Source organism: Mytilus californianus, unplaced genomic scaffold, assembly GCF_021869535.1.
Source record: "Mytilus californianus isolate M0D057914Y unplaced genomic scaffold, xbMytCali1.0.p SCAF_60, whole genome shotgun sequence".
NCBI lineage: Eukaryota > Metazoa > Mollusca > Bivalvia > Mytilida > Mytilidae > Mytilus > Mytilus californianus.
In genome coordinates, this window is record NW_026262713.1 from 275183 (window position 1) to 296220 (window position 21038).

General features: G+C 31.3%; 1 protein-coding gene across 1 annotated transcript in view; it reads right to left on the reverse strand.

Annotated features, from left to right (window-relative positions):
• Window positions 1-21038, reverse strand: part of LOC127707244 (uncharacterized) — a 38354-nt gene that overhangs the window by 16468 nt on the left and 848 nt on the right. Inside the window, exons 2-11 of the mRNA XM_052211795.1 lie at window positions 19980-20123; window positions 18967-19104; window positions 17145-17297; window positions 15131-15283; window positions 12259-12552; window positions 11179-11460; window positions 8930-9124; window positions 8268-8372; window positions 6531-6706; window positions 3478-3667 (exon numbers count right to left, since the gene is read on the reverse strand). Coding sequence (XP_052067755.1) covers window positions 3478-3667; window positions 6531-6706; window positions 8268-8372; window positions 8930-9124; window positions 11179-11460; window positions 12259-12552; window positions 15131-15283; window positions 17145-17297; window positions 18967-19104; window positions 19980-20123 — 1830 coding nt within the window. The remainder of the gene's footprint in view (window positions 1-3477; window positions 3668-6530; window positions 6707-8267; window positions 8373-8929; window positions 9125-11178; window positions 11461-12258; window positions 12553-15130; window positions 15284-17144; window positions 17298-18966; window positions 19105-19979; window positions 20124-21038) is intronic.

A 21038-nucleotide genomic window follows, 5' to 3' on the forward strand; every position in this document is an offset into this window, starting at 1 on the left:
TAGTAATTTTGTATTTTTTCTATTTCAGCTTTACCTAATACCTGAGTGTACATTTCCAGTTACTATTTACAATGATTTATGTGTAACCTAAATTTCATATTGTTACACTTCTTCGTCACTGGTCAGATAGAATTAGTCACATATCTGGAGAAGAAAACACTATTTGTAAAGTTCAAGACAAAATTAATGAAAAGGATCAAGAACTAATACAACTATATGCTTGAAGTACAGATGTAAATTTTTAGGAAATGTTTCAAACTGAAGCTACACTTTAAAGCTTTCCGAAAATATATTAAACCAAGGGACGTATTCGCTACAATTTAATTTTAAGATGACAACGGACATTCTTAGTTGTTTATTACTTAATGAATAGTAAGTTTATAACATAAGTTATTGTGACCCAATTTATCTGTTATAATGATATTTACTTCATTTTTATAAAAAATTGCATTAATATTTGTTTATGATCAATGATTCAGAAAAACAGTGTTTGTTTGTTTGTTTGTTTGTTTTCTTTTGAAAATTTAATACCAAGAGTGGAGGTCTTTGAAATAGAAATCTATGTATTTTCTTTTCTTTATGGAGTAAAATGGTATTTTATGTATATGTTGTATCAAAAAGGTAAATACAAGAAACAAATTACATATCAATAATTACTAACCGCCTTCCTTGTATGAACAATATGATGACTAGACATGTCACATATAATAATCTGCATTCCTTATAAAAATAAGAAAATATGGTATCATTGCCAATGAGACAACTCTCCACAAAAGACAAAAGGACACAGAACTTCAAAAACATCTGAAGGTCACTGTACGTCCTTCAACAATGAGCAAATCCCATACCAATTATTCCTGCTTATAGTTTATCCACTTTGTTCTTTTTTATTGACATTGGCTGGGCATGAAAATAATAAAGTGATATGATTGCCACTGAAAGAATCTCTAAAAATCTATTATAAGGACAATGGTGAGATTGTTAAGTTGATCAAGGTGCATAATTCCTAAATATACATTGTAGATTAAATATATATATATATATGATTAAATATATATATATATATATATGGTCTCAAAATAAAATAAAAAGATATTTGTACAAGACATTAACACAGGTATAATTTGAATTCTCGCATGCCTCATATCTATCCTGTGTGAGCTGAGTAACAAAACAGATTATGTTTGTCCTCCATATACTGCAAAGAATGAGATGTCTTATCATTGCCATTGACACAACTACCCACTAGAGTTTAAATGAAATAGATGTACATGTAAGCAAATATACTTAGCCACTGTAAAGCCCTCAAAAATGAGAAAACCAATACTGTAGTATCGGCTATAAAAGGCCCAAGTCTGGTAAAGGGTTAAATATATTTGTAAGTGCTCAAACTCTAACCTGGAAGAGTAGTGGAACACAGCATAGAACAAACAATTTGTATATTCTGAGAGCCTAGCTCAGTTGCGTGATTCTTCCCTATATTCTCTTTTCCATTACCAACTTCTGCCACTTCAAACACTTACCAAAGAACATAATTTTTCACACTGACTTTGAGAGTAGTGTCTGCTGAAAATTTTGCTGTCTAAAATGCAGGTCAACGGAAATCCAGGCAAATATCCAGACAATATAGAATTATGACTAGAATCAGGTAGGTGTTGCACAATAAAAAAAACAGAGATTTTACGAAACTTGGGACAGTGCGACAGCTAAATTTTGATTTCTTTTTATATTTCACGAATGAAGAATTTTTTTTTATAGTTAACATTATTAAAGATAGTCTCCCACCTTCATATATTATTCTTTTTGTTGGGCAGATTAGCTCTTTTATTTATATATATGAGATAATATCTAGCAAAATTAAAAATTTTATTTTTAATATCGAATTTTACTGATGAATGGACTTTGTTTTTTTTCAGTTTACATTTTAATACATGGTGGGAAGGAGGGTGCTTCATGAAATGTTGTGATTCTTGGACATTTATAGCTTCTTCAAGTTCAAGAAATAGAATTTGTAGAGAACGTTTCAATATCTTAATTTTGTATTTTGATAATAGTCATTACGATAATCTCGGAAGGTCTATAAAATTTTGGCAGTCAACATTACAATTTACACTGATGACCGTGCCCCCCCCCCCCCTCCCCACGCACACACTGATGGCAGCAATCACAGGCGAGACTCAAAAAGGGGATTCATGAATCCTTTTTACATTTTTTCTCACAAATTTATCTTGTGTAAACCTTAATTGAATTCACGAACAATATAATAAAAAAAATGCAAATCTGGGAAAATACTGTAGTTTTAAGGTCTTTTAACACATTATTTTTTTATTCTTACAAGGATAAACGTTGCAAATATTTATATTTAATGAATAAATGAACAATATCTCCAGTATTATTTAATACTATATAAAACATTACTTGAAATCCGGAGTTTAAAATACGCGGCATTAATACTTTTAATTTTAATAAGACAAGTAATGCATACATATCAATAATGAATAGAATGGGATATGGGGAACAAGATCCTGACACAAAATCAAAACATGTACACGCTTTTATTGCTGTCCTTCATCTTAAAAATTACAGTGAGATCTTCAACATGGAGAAATCATTCTAGCCTCAATGTGTAACATTTTTCCGGAGTTTTGTCCGCTATTGAGTACAGCCGATCACGTCATCAAAGCGTTTGTTGATAATGAACGTAAAACAATATTAAACGGTACACGATTAAAAAATTCAAAAGTCCAGTGTGTTACTGAAGATGGATTTACTTGATTGGACATGATTTAAAACGACTGATATCTCTTTTAAAAGAAAACTGCTATCCAAACACTGGTATGCGTTTATATCATTGAAATATCATAGTATAAAATTGGTATTTCCTAACAAAAATCACATTTTTCATCGAATTTACATTAATTTTTACCGTAAGACAGTATAGTTCAATCTTTGGATAGCATTTTTGAGAAAATATACATTCAAACGAATGTATTGATACTTTGTTTCACATTCAAAGATTCCTTTAACACGCTGGACTTTTGAGTTGAAAATGTAATGTACGACCTTCAGTGGCGACTCGGGTCACGTGACTACTTTCACTTTCGATACGAAAAACCCATGCAAGATTAAATATAGGTCTTTATGTTTCATTCTACGATCTCTGTTTTCCTGATTTTTTTGCCATTTTCTTATGATATGCAATTCTATATAACATGCATTTTTACGCATTTTTCTTGTAAAGTGCCTTAATATCACTGCGCAAGGCATACATCATACTGCCTAAATAATAAGGGATTTATACAAACCATGTTAGGAATTCCGTTTGAAGTTTGAAGTGCAATCTCATTGCAAGCAAATCTGTTGATTGGGGTCAAGGTATAAACTATCATAGGAAAATTGTTTTTTCAACATCAAAATAGTATTGATCACTTTCAACTTAACTATCATTCAAGGTTCTTATACATGGAAATGTTTTACCTTCAGAATCTGACATAAACAATGTTGCATTTTTTTCTCCGTCACCATTTTCATTTACTGCAGCAATCCAGACATCATAAATGATATATGGGAACAGACCATCAATCGTAGTAACAACCTTTGAGTTTGCATCTACAGAATTGATATTCAACTTCTTTTGGACAACACAGGTTTTGGGGAAAATTGTTTGCTGAAAAACATATTACAGAAAATAGAGAAAAGCAATTGAGTAATGTTTCACAGGAAATATTGATATAACAATGAATAATTTATACTGTTGCTTATAACATGGATAATACCTCGTTACAGTCTCTATACAAAGAAAAATTATGTCCAAACTTTCTAAATAATATCAAATTAGCCAAAAAATGGAGTTCTTCAGAATTTAAAACTTGCATCACATTGATTTGAAATCAGTCATGGAGTGTCTAATATATCGAGTTCTTTTTTAATACCACCATTGATTTTTCCCTATTAGTCTTTGTAAAATTTTCACTTTTTAAAAAATAATGCAAAAATCATTTTGTTTTATATAAAGGAATACTTGGAATAAGTAAAGTTTTATCTGTGCAGTAATGAAAAAAAAATTCAAATTACATTTCATTGCATATAAGAAAATAACTATCACTGGAAGTTAACCAATCAAATTTAAACCTCTATTTTATCTGTGTCATAGATTAAGTAACCATGTAACCTCAAGTTTCCAAATATTCTATAGAAACACCAAATAACAAATGACCCAGAATTATTTTACTGCAATCAAATGTAGGATAAATTTCCTATTCAGGTGAATATTTCTTTTCAATACTTTTTCGTATGCAACCGGATGTGACGTAATTTGATTTGGTGGTATTACACATAAAGAAGAATTTTTTTAGATAAACTGAATTTGACTTTTTCTCTTTGTGATACTGGTTCAAGCATACGTGTCACGTTTTGTCATATTCAGGTCAATAGTTTTAGAAGATCTAGTGTAATGTATATGTAAGACGACATCTACAGCGATTCGAGAAAATGTCTGCGAAAAATCCAATTCTAACAGCATCATAGAATATAGTTTGGATCAATAAATGATAAAATATTTATTTGATCTGCTTACAATTAGTTATATAGGATACACACGTTGACTTAAGGATGAAAAAAAACAACTAACGGACTTCTTTGTCTTAGTAATAACGTCTCTTTTGGTTCATTTATATCTCTAATTTCATATATTTTTTTAGGCCATTAAATCAAACGTTTGGGATAACTTTCACCTATAGAACTGTTATAATAAATGAGAACTATAAGTATTCAAGCTGAATGAACTGTTCGTATAAAAGTCTACGGACTCCAAAGAACATTTAATAATTTAAATTTACGCCGTGTTCATGAGAAGGACATAAAAAGCTGCCCTTTTAGTGAATAATTTGTTGTTACTGCTTTAACAATAATTGTATTTACTTATCACTATATATGTTTTAAAGTATTACTTAAGAAAAGGTTTCCTTTAATAGCAGAATATAAGAAATAAAGAGAAAAAGTCAAAACAGCTCCCGAAAACACTGAGTATGGCTTGCTCTGTCTGCTAATATTCATGGTAGCATCATATTTCATTGTAATTTTCTCACAAAATGTGTTTATGAGACCCAATCCACTCGGAATATTTTATTTTTTGTAATATTCCTTTTGAATCGCATGAAATTTTAACAAATAAGTTTACTCACAAGGTCAAAGGTGGATGTACTGCTTCTAATATTAGGTGTTATACCACCATTGATTTTCCCCTATTAGTCTTTGATAAATTTGCACTTTTCAAAAAATTGTGCAGAATTTATCTTAATTTCAAATACGGAAATACTAAGCATGAGTAAACTTTTATCCTGTGCAATACCATAGACAAAATTTCAAATATCATTTCATTGCGTATGAAAAAGTAACAATCCCTGAAAGTTAACCAATCAAATTTATACCTCTTTTTTACCTGTGTAAAAATTTTAGAAACCATGTGAAGTTTTCAAAATATTCTATAGAAACACCAAATAAAAAAATAATGGTGCTAAGCAACACCGAAGATATATGTTCATGACCCAGAATTTTGTTATTGCAATTAAATGTGGGATGAATTTCCTACAACTGTCAAATGCAATGGAATATTTTTTTCGACCTTTTTCGTATGCAACCGGATCTGACGTACTATGATTTGGTAATATTACACCTACGCCAATTTTCGAAGAATGAAGCAGGCATAGAAAGGGGTATTGGCTTGTTATTTTGTTATGTTAGGCTGAAATTTTGGAAAATACTATTAAATCAGTATGGCAATAAATACATGTAGTTTGTATTAAAAAGCTCACAAAAAGCATAATGATATTTTTTCTCTTTTTATTTATTTGAATTTGAATTTAACAAAGTTAAAATAACAATTAAAGTCTAGCAAAGAAATTGACAGTTTTTCTTAAAATTATTTCATTTGAATAGAAAAAAATAATACAAACATAATTGTCATTAATTTATACAGGTGCATATCAACAACTGGAAACTATAACAATGCAGCTGATAAACACTGATTGATTTAACAAACGTTGTGAGGCAAAATGTTTGAAAAGGTTTTATAATTCACAACAAACGCCCACTTAAAATGTTTGAGCTGAGATAATTTATCAACCTATTCTTTGTCTAAATGTGCAAAATTCAACCTTTATATCCATCTTTAGAGAAATACCTTTCAGTGTTTGCACAAGGCAAATCGGTTGCCGGATCTCTGCGTTACGTAAACATACTGATAAGTCTTGTTATCAAATTAAGAATATAAAATAAGGTTTTACTTTTAGGTATTTGCTAAAGATGAGAATGCCGCAATATCTATCAGTATCCATTTAAGCTTCTCGCATCTTACATGACGTAGAAGATCATACAAATTGTCTTATGTAGTGGCCTAGTTTAGTTCACGCTGATCGAATTGTTCAGGGGATGCAGTTTTCTTTAAATATTAGCCAATTTAGAATGATAAGTTACAGTCTTTTGCATCTAAACAGATAAATCAAAAGCTATTAAGAAATTTATAAACTTACTGTTCCAACACAATCTGTGCACTGATAAACTACTTCCACTTTACATACACCTTCTACTCTTAAACTAACACGGTATCCATGTAAAACACCGTTAACGTCAGTTGGTTTCATCCATGATAGTTTTATGCTTCTACTTTTAACTTCAACCAAAGTCACATTATTTGGCAATCTGGCAACTTTAATTGAAAAGTGTGTCTTTACAACAATGGATGTGTTGGAGGTACATTATTTTAGGTTCAGAAATGAGTATGTTATCATGTAAATGCTGTACTTATTTGAAATATAATTTATTATCATGATAATTTGAATGTCTCAAAAATAAATACATTGCAAACGTTTTAGTACTGATTTAAGAAAATTCAATTAAGGGACATATTTTCACATAATTTAATGTTCAGTGTACCGTGAAATCTTTGTCAAAACCCTGATTAGGCATATGAGATCATCAGTTCAATTTAGAAATAATTTTTATATGAGATACTATTTTAAACCAAACTTATACCAACATTTTAATGAATCATAATTCAATGCTTAGTGTATACCATGAAAGTTTGTCCTGAGTCCAATTTTGATATATATACATTCATCAGTTCATCTCATAATGAACATGTGAACTAAGTTTCAAATGTATGAGAGCACAAACTAACTTAACCCAAATCTTTAACGTGATACAGAGCGGACATACTAAAGAAAGCACTATAAGAGATTTACAACAACTACCCGACTCCGAGTCCGAGTTTGACAGGTTGTTTTCGAAATAGCATTTGATAGAGTGTTCTATGTTAGCCTTTCTTCAAACAATTTTAAAAAGAAAACATAAAATTGAGAACAAATGATACCAACGGTGACTGACAAAAAATGACGACTAACTTCACCCGGTAAGTAGATCAATTTGAAATAGAAAAAGAAGAAAGAATGAAAACGACAGGACCGAGAAGTGTTTGGGATAGAAATTGATGGGAAATGGTGGTTGGTGTGGCTTCAGATAAAAAAAAAACTTTATTTGATTATTTATAGCAATATCATTTTTTTTAGATTTTATTTCTTGAACTGTGCATTTAAAGGAAAAACGTTTACATTTGATCCTTTAAAGATTACTATGCGGTATGGTTTTTGCTTATTGTTGAAGTCCGTACGCAGATCTTTCATCACTTTCAGATGACTCTAAATTCACACCTAGGCTTTTGAACAGACTTATAACAGACTACCACGTTGTTGGCGAGTTGAAATGCTATAGGGTCATGGGAACGTTTTGGAGACATCTTCGTAACAAACTAAAAGCCATTGTTGAAGTGTGTTGGTGTTTGTAAATTGCCGATAACAACTTTTTAATTAGTATTAAATTATAAAAGCACAATGTTTACAATATTTTGTATTGTTTTGAGATAGCCCCCGTCATCTAAACTGTCTTACTATGACTCGTAGTCGGACTCGGGTCGGAGTCCGTCAGCTGTTATAAATCTCTATTATACGGACTTAAACACAGTTCAACAAACACATACCCTCTTTTATTGTAGGTGCGGAAAAAAACTGCGATGAAAAGAGAGATAAAAAATTATTGTTTATGATTATAAAGTAACAAAATATTATCCACATCTATCAAAATATCAAACATTATTTTAGAACAACTTTTTACAACATGTCAGCAACGTTTACACTTTTAAAGTAGCTTTTATCTTTTCAGATACTACTAATTGTCATTTAGCAGTACATTTTCTGTAATGAGCTTTATGTTACCCCCAGCCCTTGTGGAACAGCAAACCTGTGAAGATCTTGGACTTTTATTACTTTGAGGTGAAACAGCATCATTGACAGTCTCCATCTGAAAACAGTACTGTCGTTCTGAAATTATAAAAAAAATATTTCCAAAATTAAGTTTAAATTGAAAAAAATATATAGTAAATTAGTTTCAAAGAAAAAACAAATTAATACTTCAGTGTAATCTATATTATATGTGGTCGAATGAAACACAATATCATGACCTAACGAATGGAGAGAATGCCGACAAGAAAACAAAAACCCGATATACGATACGATAGATTTTTATAAATTTTCTCCAAAAATACACTAAATATTTTATAAGAACCCTCTCAGCGTACATGGCAGGATTGTTTGCCATCATTTATAGTTGACAATAATATATCCTCAATTTGATATCACAAATTCTGATAAAGAATAAGGACTGAAAATAACATAAGCATATTGTATCAAATTCACGTACTGGGATCTTAATGCAGCAGCATGAGACATTTTGTTACTCTGATGTTATCTCATTCGTTTTGAAATTACAAGTATTTTATGTATATTCAGAACAGAAAAAAACTATTACATAATATAAATCAAGGATTATTTCTAAATGGAGTTGCATACTTTAACTATATATTTTACAAATAACTAACGTGGCAATAAATTTTCAATTCTTTGAACCTCTGTACTTGAATCTGTATGGATGTTTCTAACTTCTGTAGAACTCATGTAGATGATATAATGTGAAATATCACCATTTGGTACTTGTGGTTCTTTCCATCTTAAATCCATTCGGTTTTCATATAGATCCAGGTTATCACAAGTGTCAATAACTGGAGGATTTGGTTCTGAAATAAATATTTATTCCAATGTGCAATTCTAAATGCACAGCCTTTGCATTAATGATATAAACTTGCTTTCCATTTAAACAAAGAATTTATAAGATTCATATAACATGTGAGCCAGTCAATGCCAAAAGGTATAAAAAGTCCTTTTGATAAACTTTACAGGACACGTTGTGTTGTTAACGTTTGATAAAATATTTTTGAAAAACGATTTTATCCCAATAATTTACATTAATGTAAACATTCATAAAATGTGTCGTTTAAAACGGAAATATCTGATTTTGTTTTGTATTTGAGCAAGTGTAAAATCATTTGTTCCCTGGAACAATGCTATATTGACAGGAAACTTTTCCATGTACGACACTATAGAGACAAAAGGTCAATAATTTTCATCAGTTCTACCTATATTTGAAGAAAGGAAGACAACATTTAAACGTGAGGGAAAATACAAAAAAAAAATGTCATCTTGTGTTTTTAAAATTGAAATTTAAGTTAAGTTATCTAATTCGAACCGATGCTCGCTGTGATTGCATTGATATCTGCATTGTAAGCGAGAGCCTTATCCCCACAAATGGCAAGTTAAGAAATTAAAATGTACATTGAAAATGATTGAAATATATAAAATAATTCAGCAAAATCTTTCTAAAACAAGGGGGTCAGCACATGAAGGTGTGTATAGCTTACAGCTTACAGCTTTAGGATAATAGGAAAAGTAACTGTGTATTATTGATCTCAAGTCTGCTACCAATAATTATGCACACTTTGTTTTGTACCTTTTCGCATGGACTGGCTCATTTATAAAATGTTGAGATCTTCATGGGAATGTAAAACAAAAGTTTATTTCCAGATGAACATACAAAATGGTAATGAATGAACAGTATATGTTATATAACTGTACAAATAACGGTAACGTGTGCCATGCTCATTGACGATATAGCCTAAAGTTAATTGTGATTGGTCCGCTATTTGTAGTTATGTTTTAATTTGTGTTAAACAAAAGCAATGTTAGTACCGACAAAACAATATTTTAAAAAAAGAATTCTAGTGTGTTAAATTAACAACCTTAAATATTAAGTTTATTCAAAAGATTTATAAACAACATCACCGTACAGTGATGATGTAATATTCTATTTTTATAATAATTTTGCTTCATGTGGAGGAAATCTACTTACCCTTCCGGAGCACCTAAGATCACCCCCAGTTTTAGTGGGTTTTGTGTTGCTCAGTCTTAAGTGTTCTATGTTATGTTTTGTGTACTATTGTTTGCCTGTTGTTATTTTTCATTCAGTTTTTTTTTGCTGATGAGTTTGAATGTCTTTCTGGTATCTAACGCCTCTCTTCTGCAGATGCAGTCAAATTTTTTAACCAAATCTTTGTATATATGAAGGAGTTTGATCAAAGTTTTTAAAAATTCTTTTAACATGTTTAGTTTATTTTTAAAACTCAACAAGAATGCATCTCTTGTCAAGTAAAATATTCCACCACTTTATTTAAAGTACCAGGAAAACAGGAATCAGTTGCCTAACAATTTGGAAAAACAAACATTCTTTTCTGTTGCATTCATTCAACATAATGAAAACTTCAAAGTACCGGCAAATGGACAATAGGTCCCTATATCGGCAATATGAACGCCGTTATACGCCGTTATACCCCATTACTGTTCAACTACTGAACAAATATGATGTCATCCTATTAAGTTGTAATGAGAAGTAAAACATTTCTAAATATTTATTTAAATTCGAAGTATCGGAGAACAGATAGATCAGAAAAATGCTTACATGTTATAATTCATTACTGTTAAGTTTTCTGCTAAATATAGAGTCATTCTCTTCAGTGGTTTTGGAGAAAAGTGATGAAAATATTTGTTGGACGAATGGATTACAAACAAGGTGATTGCAATATATCCCACTTCTAGAGTGGCAGTATAATTACATAACATGTTTTCTCGCTATCAATAACGTCTAATAAAAGTTTGAAATCTCATTTTGTTGTATTGTGAAGGGAATATTTTGTAAAAAGAACATCTCTATAAACATGAAAAACATTAAATAACATACGTGTGGATGTTGTCCTGATGGTTGCGGTGAATTCTGCACTGGTAAATCCATTACTATAAGCTTTCACTGTTATAACATATCTCTCACCATTCTTCACTGTATTAAACTGCTGTTGTGGAGTTTGTAATGGGGGAATATGTGTAATGTTAAATGCTTTAGGTGTCACCGATGTACCATTAATAGTACCACTGAGATGCTGTATGATACCCCCAACAGTCCAGGAAACAGTTATTAATGGTCCCAAAATGTCAATAGTTGTAATTGCACTTGGTACTGCAGGTCCTACAAAAGTAAATTAGGCATGTTAAAAGCGTTAATTAATTGATTCTAATATAGTCACCTCAATAGTAAGGAGCCTCCTGAAACAACATCTTATGCACTAGCAGTTTAAATAAAATATAAGATTGTATTTGATAAGGAACCATTCGTTTTACATTTATATAAAAACATAAAAACACTCCTGTTTGAGATATGGTTCCTAGTAATCCTCTAATTGTCTTGTCATTGATTACTTTCAAACATGTTATTTAATCATGTCAACTTCCAAATTCCCGTAATTACCTTGTTTAAATAAAGACCTGAGCGTGAAAACTTATTTTAAAGCCATTTTCTACTAATTAATGTGAATAAAGCAACTCAGTGCGATTTGCATTCATACAAACTCGCATTCTGATATTAGATGAATATATCTGTATGTAGATCTTCCTGGAATAGTAATTAATGTCTGTTTTAAAAAAAAATCGCATTAATAAATGCACGCATTAATTTCTGAATTCATAGTATGTCATTCAGTGATACTTACATTTTTGAACGGACTTTCTTCAATATCTTACATTATGTCAATCTATTTAATATGATACTTCATGAAAAGTAGCATAAAAATAGACGTTTATTTCGCTTAACCAATAATTAGTGCTTAGAAAAAAGATGAGATTACCAAATGTTTTGAATTATTAAGTAACCAGATATAATGAAAATATATTCAACGACTTGGAAGTGCCATTTGAGTATACAGTACAAAATATTCTAGCTGTAATTGATTGCTGTATCAATCTGTTTTAAAAATTGATTTGTTCTTACTTGTACCAGCTTGTAAGTTAACACTAGTAGTCTGTGCTCCAGGTCGGCTAGCAGTCTCCACCGATATGATCTCGACTGCATAAGTATGACCTGGCTGTCTGTTGGTCATATTATACTGATTCTTTGTCTTAACAATATTAATAAGATTTTCTGCAATTCCACCATTTACAGTTATTTTAATTTGATATTTGTTGATAAAGGCAACAGTATTAGGTATAGTCCATGTTATCCTAAAGTAAACCTCTCCAGTTGTGTCCCTTGGAACTTCTAAACTTGCAACTTGCAGACCAGTCACTTAATAAAGGAAAAATACTATATTTTTGTTCATATTACAGAAACCATAAAACGACCAAAAGACAAACCACAGTACATTAAAAACAAAACATAAAAAAGAAAATTAATGACCGAGCAACAAAGACACCACACTTAAATGGAGAGGGGTTGATCACTGGTACTCCGGAAAGATAAGAGAATCCTGCTCCAGATGTGGTAACCGTTGTGAAAGCGTTGTTCTTAATAGAACAAACCCCTGATAATTCTTGCCCCAAAGTGTCAAGCAGATCCTGTTGTGTTGCTTATGTACGTACAACCCGATAATAAGTCTATTTCGATAGAACACATTCGACGGAAACATTGGAAAGTGGACCGGAATTCGATTATAGAAATTTAAACATATACATCATCATTTGTGAAATCAAGCTCAGGATTATCGTATCAACCGACGATCTTAAAGATGAAATTATAAGTTCTTCTACATTCAGGCCAGTGCGATCCTTTGGGAGTCATATAGTACACAGTCATATCATAACAATATCGTTAAAATCAAAACTATTCAACATTTTTCGTTATATACACTACGTAAAAGAAGTTGATATACACTGAAATGCAGTCAAGTTTAGCGTTTGGTAATTCATTGATAACATTCTGGCGTAAATGTATCACAAACAAACAACTTGTAACGTCCCATTTCATTTGCCAAAAGTTTCAAATACAGCAAAATTCGTAATGTGAACGTAAATTGACACAGTTGACCGACTATATAATGTTCTATGTTTTACTACGAACTTTAACATGTTTGTGTACTGCTCTGAAGTCGCCTGATTTTCAAATAATGGGTAAAAATCAATCCACCAGCATCGAGTCATGTCATTTATATTTCCTAATTTGGTCTCATTTCAAACACACGCTGTTGTAACGTAACATATAGAAAAGGTGCACGGGGCTAGTCTAGAACTTCTTCACAGGATACAGTTGGATTCAATATATTTCGCCGTGAAGACTGCAAAGAGTCTTTGTTTTAAAAATCAAATTTATAACAAAAGGACTTTATGCATGTTATGGGAAGTTTTGCACTCATTAATGATATAAATAAATTTCACATGCACTTGTATATAATTTAGACCGCCAGGGGAAAATCAAATACACAATCATTTTCGTGATCAATCAACTTTCGATCGTTCATAGTACGCGTGTTTAAGTTTTTACGTAGGTGTGCTTGGGTGGGGCTTGACTTAGTTAATTTGAGGTCGGAGGTTTGACTTGACCAATGACAACATCTCTTTTATCGTTTATATTTCAAACACACGATGTTGTAACGTAAATAAAACAACGAACAGCGGTAAACTACTGTTGCCTTTATTTATCGCAAATTTTAACATTATGCTTCCCGTGAGTGATGTAGATATCAAGATTTAGGAAATATTATTCTTCATTGTTAGTATTTATAAGTTTTATATTTGAATTAAGTTCAACAAGATAAATCTCTTAACTGAATTCGTCATAATTGCTGTAAATGTAATGAATTATCATTATTATTATCTCTTCATTGTTTATGCTTTGAGAATACATATTTATATAGTTTTTGTTTGTTTTGAGAATTGCATTGATGAATAACATTAGACAACTCTAGTAGAACGACTTCCGTATTTCTAATCCAAAGCCCGTTACCTAGATGTAGGAAGATGTGGTATGAGTGCCAATGAGACAACTCTCCATCCAAGTCACAATTTATAAAAGTAAACCATTATAGGTCAAGGTACGGTCTTCAACATGGAGCCTTGGCTCACACCGAACAACAAGCTATAAAGGGCCCCAAAAAAGTACTAGTGTAAAACCATTCAAAAGGGAAAACCAACGGTCTAATCTATATAAAAAAAACGAGAAACGAGAAACACTCATGAACCACATCAACAAAAACAACAACTGAACATCAGATTCCTGACTTAGGACAGGTGCAAACAATTGACGTAGTGACCAAATGAACATACACTGAACGAATAAATTTGATCTATGATACAATGTAAATACAAAGTGAATAAAAATAAGGGATGAATAATTATAGTAAAAGAATTATACTGCTGTGAAATGCTAAACAATTTGAGAAAAAACTACGCCATTTGTAATATATAAATTAAACACAGGTAAATGAAAATAATTTGTAGATAAGTATACTTCTTCTCCTGTCTTTATAACCTTACATACATATTAAGATTTCTTTAACAATGAGTACTCGAAGATCAGAACTTTGTGTCTCTGTCATTTTCTAATTTTGCTTGTGTTTGTGCTCAGTACTGATCTGACGTGTCATGCTATTTCCAATCGATTTGTAAAGCTTGCTTTTTAGTTTAGTTACATTGTATATCACTCCTGTCCATGTCAGTGAGGTAAAGTCATACACATATTTAACCAATTATTTATGTACAGGTCTGAAGTAAAACAAAATGGCAACAGTAGTATACCGCTGTTCAAAAGTCATAAATCGATAGCATGTTATTCAGTTGTAAATAGATAGTTGTATCATCCACATCACACAGCAACTCCATATTTCTATACTGAACATAAATCAAAACATATATGTTTAGGCTAAACTTACAATCTTTGCATGTCTGAACATCTCTGTAAAAGGATGCCTTACAAAAACATTTGTACACTAAACTATTTGTTGCTTCTGATATGCATTCTGAATCTGCTATTGAACATTGGTTAACTGGCTGTCCATTGCTACAGACCTCCCCAAGTGCACTTTCTATGAAACAAAAGCTATGGTCATGGTTTTGCATTCGATTTAGAGAAAAAAAATATGAGAGTGTATTTATCATCTTAATAACGTGTTATAGTGTTCTTTTATTTGTCTTCATTGATATTACTATTACTGTTTGGTCTGTTTTTGGTATTATCCGTTTGACGTGGCTCTGTACTTATGCATTCCGTCATTGTGTTGTTTGTAATATCTTTCATTTTTGCTTTCTCCGTGTGACTTTTTGTGTTTCTTTGATACATATGACGTGACTCTGTACTTAAACATCCTGCTATTGTGCTATTGTGTTATTGTTTTATTACAATTTTTGTATTCTGGTCTGCTTTGTCTATAGGCACTTTTGTGGTTCTTTTATACATAATGACGTGGCTCTTTTTTTAGAGGAAATACACAATAAGCATATAGACAAGCGGCTAGAAGGAAATGTAGACTTCTAATTGACATTCTGCAAAGGATATGCCTAAAGCAAATATAGACTACATTCTTTACATACTTTGAACGACAAAATCATTTTATTTATCTACCTGTGTGACGTTTACATTCTGACGTCAAACGTTCGATTCTACGCCAGAGTTAATGCATGTTATCGAACCATTCGGTCCCTGTGCTTAAGGTCTTTCGGTCGTTTGTGGGTGGATTTAACATACATAAATAAAATTCAAAAAAAAGAAAGCAATGAATGAGGTTGTTGGGTTTGATATATGCCTTTTTGTTAAATATTTGTTTGTTTTTATTATGATTAAGATACTTGTGGTACTTGTACATCCTGTCATTATGAAAATGTTTATGATAATTCTCGTATTCTTGTCTTTCATTGCTGCTAATGTGCTTTGTCTGTATGCCTTTTGGTGTTACTTCGATACATATAGCGTGGCTCTGTATTTATACATCCCGTTATTGTTAAACATGTTTGTATGCTTGTCTGTCGTTTTTGATATGTGCTTTGTCTATATGCCTTTTTAAGTTTCTTTGATACATATATGATGTGGCTCTGTACTTATACATCCCGTCATTGTGTTACTGTACTATGGTAAATTTTACTAATGTGCTGGGTCTATATGCCTTTTTGTGCTTCTTTGTTACATATTTGTTTGGCTTTTTTTTAGTGATTAAGATTATAACACAATGTTGACTGCTGTACCCCTTTGTTTGACATTTTTACCTGTTATGTCTGTTTGTTTTGTTCACGCATCGTTTTCAATATAATAGAATTTGGTGCAACTGTCATACAAGAGAGAGGTTTAGCTAGCTATAAAACCAGTTTAATCCACCATTTTCTACTTCAGTGCCTGTACCAAGTCAGGAGTATGACAGTTGTTATCCGTTCGTTTGATGTGTTTGTGCTTTTGATTTTTCCATTTGATAAGGGACCTTCCGTGTTGAATTTTCCTCGGAGTTCAGTGTTTTTGTGATTTTACTTTTTGTTACAGATGCAGTACAATGTATGTTCCTTGCTCATTTAAGATATGGCAAAATCATAGACAGCATGACCTTCATCTCTAACAAAATAACTGTATAAACTTAATGAAGAAATAACTGTGTAAATTCTGTAAATAACGTTTTTCTTTCTTAATATAACCAACTGTTGAGACAGATTCATGACTACCGTTTGTAACTTTATAACAAAAATCGCAAACAAAAACAAGAGCATAAAGATTACTTCCCCATCTTGATCAATGTTGCAGGCAAGACAAAAAAGAAACTATTCATCGAAATATGTATACACATAATATACTCATTGTAGGATTTAACATATAGTGTATTCCGAATGATCAGTTCTAAATTACTCTACTACAGAATAAAGTTTATCAAACTTATTTATGATTCAAAGTTTATACTTAATACCTACTTGTTATACAAACATTTGCAGTGTTGGCATAGAAATCATTTTTACACAGACATTCAGTATTGGATGTTCCAGTTTCCATTTTGCATTCAGAGTTAACATCAACACACTGGTGGTCTGACTGTCCTGTGTTACAGACAGCGTTCAATACAACCTCTGTAATCATATATAAACAATAAATAGGAAAACCGCAACGTTTTGTTTTAAATTCAGAAGTCAATCATATTTGGAAAAAGGATATGTATATAGAAATTAATAAACGATCATATAAATTCAAATCAATGTTAGAAATTATAGGATGTGACCATGATAAAGTTGTTGCAAATTAGACAACTGATAGTCACATAGTAGTTTGGGGTTCTGTGTTTGCCCATTTGAAGTTGGTTTTTGCCCGGTGTAATCTTATAGAAATTGGCAATGATATACCCGGTGTTACAAATCTTTTTTTAAAGACAGAACTGAAACACGTGCTGAAAAGTCACCACTAAATTAACAGTGATTCTGAAGCTTTTTTCTAATAAAATGATTAAGAACAATGCAAAAGCTGAGAATCAATCATTTAAGCTCAAAACTTCGCAACTTTTTTAACACCCTTCTATAGTTTGTTCCAGTATATAAAATTATTGATGTGATATGACGAACTAATTTATAACAAAAAAATCTGCGAATAAAAAATATGACAGACATGAACCAATGACAACCACTGAACTACAGACCCCTTACTTGTAACAGGCATATCAATAATGTGGCGGCGTTTAACATATATGTCAGCGCACACACACTTCTCCTTACATGTACCTTAGACAATGGTCATACATCATATAAAAACTATTGAATTCAATTGAAAAGGCCTTATTTGGGACGAACGGACAAAATTACAGACGAAAGGACTGGCTGAAAGATGGACGGACAGAAAGGAAGGATGGTCAAGAGTAACATTTTATACCCTTTCGCATAGCAGGGGGGGTAAAAAACACAAACCGGACGTGGCACGGTAATGCATATCCCTCACAACAACACATGGCACAAATTATATATGTGAGGGCACATGCAATTACAAACATAATACTATTGATATATAATAATATTTCAATGATGAAGTACAGTGCACAATAAAACATAAAAAAACAGAGGTTCTTGGAAAGATGATACACTATCTTGACCAAATACGAAACGTATATCAAATTCTACATATTTTACATAATAATAAGACACAATAGACTTAATAAAATCGATATGCCAACAAAACAAAATAAAACTCCAGCACAATTAGTACGTCATCTATAAACAAGACTTTGTTTCCATATGAACACCATGCCATGCTGACACAATAGAATCTTAGTCATAACCCTAATTTGGCTTAAATATCGAACAGATTACTTTAGAAACAACAAATGAACTAAATTTATAGATTATATTACTCAAAATACCTATACCGAAAATTAAAAATTTTATATTGTCATGCCTGGTGAACCATGAAGCATTGGTCAAAGCCCGTATTTATTAAGCATTGAATAATTCCCCTCATAGTAAAAATGTGTACACAGTTTTAAACTGATGTGACAAAAAAACTATCTTTACACAAAACATTAACCTGATACATTGACGAACAGCATAACGAACAGATTAATGCACAGACTCACACTGGAAAACATAATGAAACCAATTATCGTAAGTATTGCATAAAATCATATATTTGGTTAAGCACATATAATAGACTTTTTAGATATATATGGATTTAAGTTGGTGATGCAAAATAAAGTCTTGTTCTTAATTTTACCTGTTTGATCAAGTATTTTACCAAAATCATGTCCGTTAAACTTACTTTTAGTACAAACATTTCCACTGTTTTCAAAATATCCGTTCTGACAATAACATCTCAAAGATGAAGTACATTCCGACTTCGAGTCTAAACATTGATCTGATGGCTGACCAGCACTACAAGTGGCATTCAGGTCTATCTCTGAAAAGAAATCATAAGTATCAAAAACATATCTAACTCCTTAATTGAAATCAATTTCACGCATCGTTGTAAATATAACGGAATTTGATGAGATTGTCGTACAAGTGAGAGGTTTAGCGCTATAAAACCAGGTTCAATCCACCATTTTCTACATTTGAAAATGCCTGTACCAAGTCAGGAATATGACAGTTTTTGTCCATTCGTTTGATGTGTTTTGTCATTTAATTTTGCCATGTGATTAGGGACTTTCCGATTGAATATTCCTCGGAGTTCAGTATTTTTGTGATTTTACTTTTTTCGTATATACTAACATATATAAAGGTTTTTTACAAAGAAATGGTTCCTCTTCAGCCTTGTTTTGAATCAAATAATTTCAAAAAATCTCTACTATACATGTAGATACTAATTGGATTACCTATACTAAAGATTAAAATTGCTTCTGTCAAGTATGTACAAAAAAAATGTTTAGCATCACCACATTCTTGATTATGTTTATATGACTGTTCTGAGTCTCTTTCATTTTCCAGTGGTTGTCTGTAGTTGTCAGCAATTACTGTTGTGGCGTATTGTTTTTGTTTTAATCTGGGTGGATGTTTTGTCTTTTGGATTGTTTCTCATTTTGTCATTTAAAGGGCATTTTGTAACCTACTATACACTATCAATTTTGTTCATTATTGATGGGGGGAGACAGAAACAGTAGTTGTTCACGTTCTTGTCCTATATCATATTGCAGATGTATATGACTCATTTTCTATCAAACCACTTCACATGCATTTAATTTTAAATGACCAGCTCAATATTACCTAGTAGTTCTTTCAAAAATGTTGTATTAAAATCATTATGGTTGTATAGATGGTAGTATACAAATTACTTACTTTTATTACATACTCCATTTGAATCCTTGTAAAATGAATCTTTACAGAGACACGTTAGACCATTACTGTCTTTACATTCGGCATTCTGATCTATACACTGATTATCAGGTCTGTTTGCAGTACATGAATTTTCCAACTCCACCTCTGAATATCAAAATTATCAAATTTTATAATAACCATAACATGAATGTCGTAAAAAGCCTTTATCATTCACCTTGTATCTCCGCAAAATAATTTGCAAATTGACACGATTTTTTTCTTTAATATGTAATTCAATTCAAAAATATTTCCATATAAACTTTAGCAATATCAAGTTTGTGAAAAATACTAAAGAAGTATATCAACAGTCCTTAAATACCATTAACTCAAATATCGGCCTAGCAGTTTGAAGACCAGTTTGAAGGAAAGGTTCACTTATGTATTACTCTTTACATCATATCAAGTTTTCAAATAGTGGAAACAAAATGACGGAATAGCATTCCCTACATTAAATTCCTGACAATTTTGGTTATCGTTGGCTTTGAATTGCTAGGAAAAAAGAAGAAACAGTAATTTTTCGACATGAATTCTTATAAATCAGTCTGGAAAAGCATAGGTGTTACTTTATTTGTTGGCTATTGGCACCAATAGGTTCCGAATATGCACCATATTCTCGTATCTGAAGACTATTTGCCATGCTTACTAATCTGCAGAATAATGAGGTAGATAGTGTCTTTATTTTTCGTTCTTAGTAGAATATATTTGATTTTTCTATTAAGCTTTCAATTTTAGATTACGTGATTTTTTTTTGGGGGGGAGGGGGGGTTATTTGACACTATTGCTACGTTAACAGAATGTGCAGTCTACAACATCTAAAATCTATAAAGTGTTGCTTTCATTCTTTTTCTGTTTATGTCATCCTTTCATAGAAAAAAATCAATATCTGATACGTTTAACTGCTTAATAAAGCATTTTTACGCAGATTTATTCAATGTGTATATATTGCAAAGTAAAATTTTAAAAGTTATAACATGTTTGAAAACAAAAATATGAAAAATTTATGTGTGGTGACAAAATTTT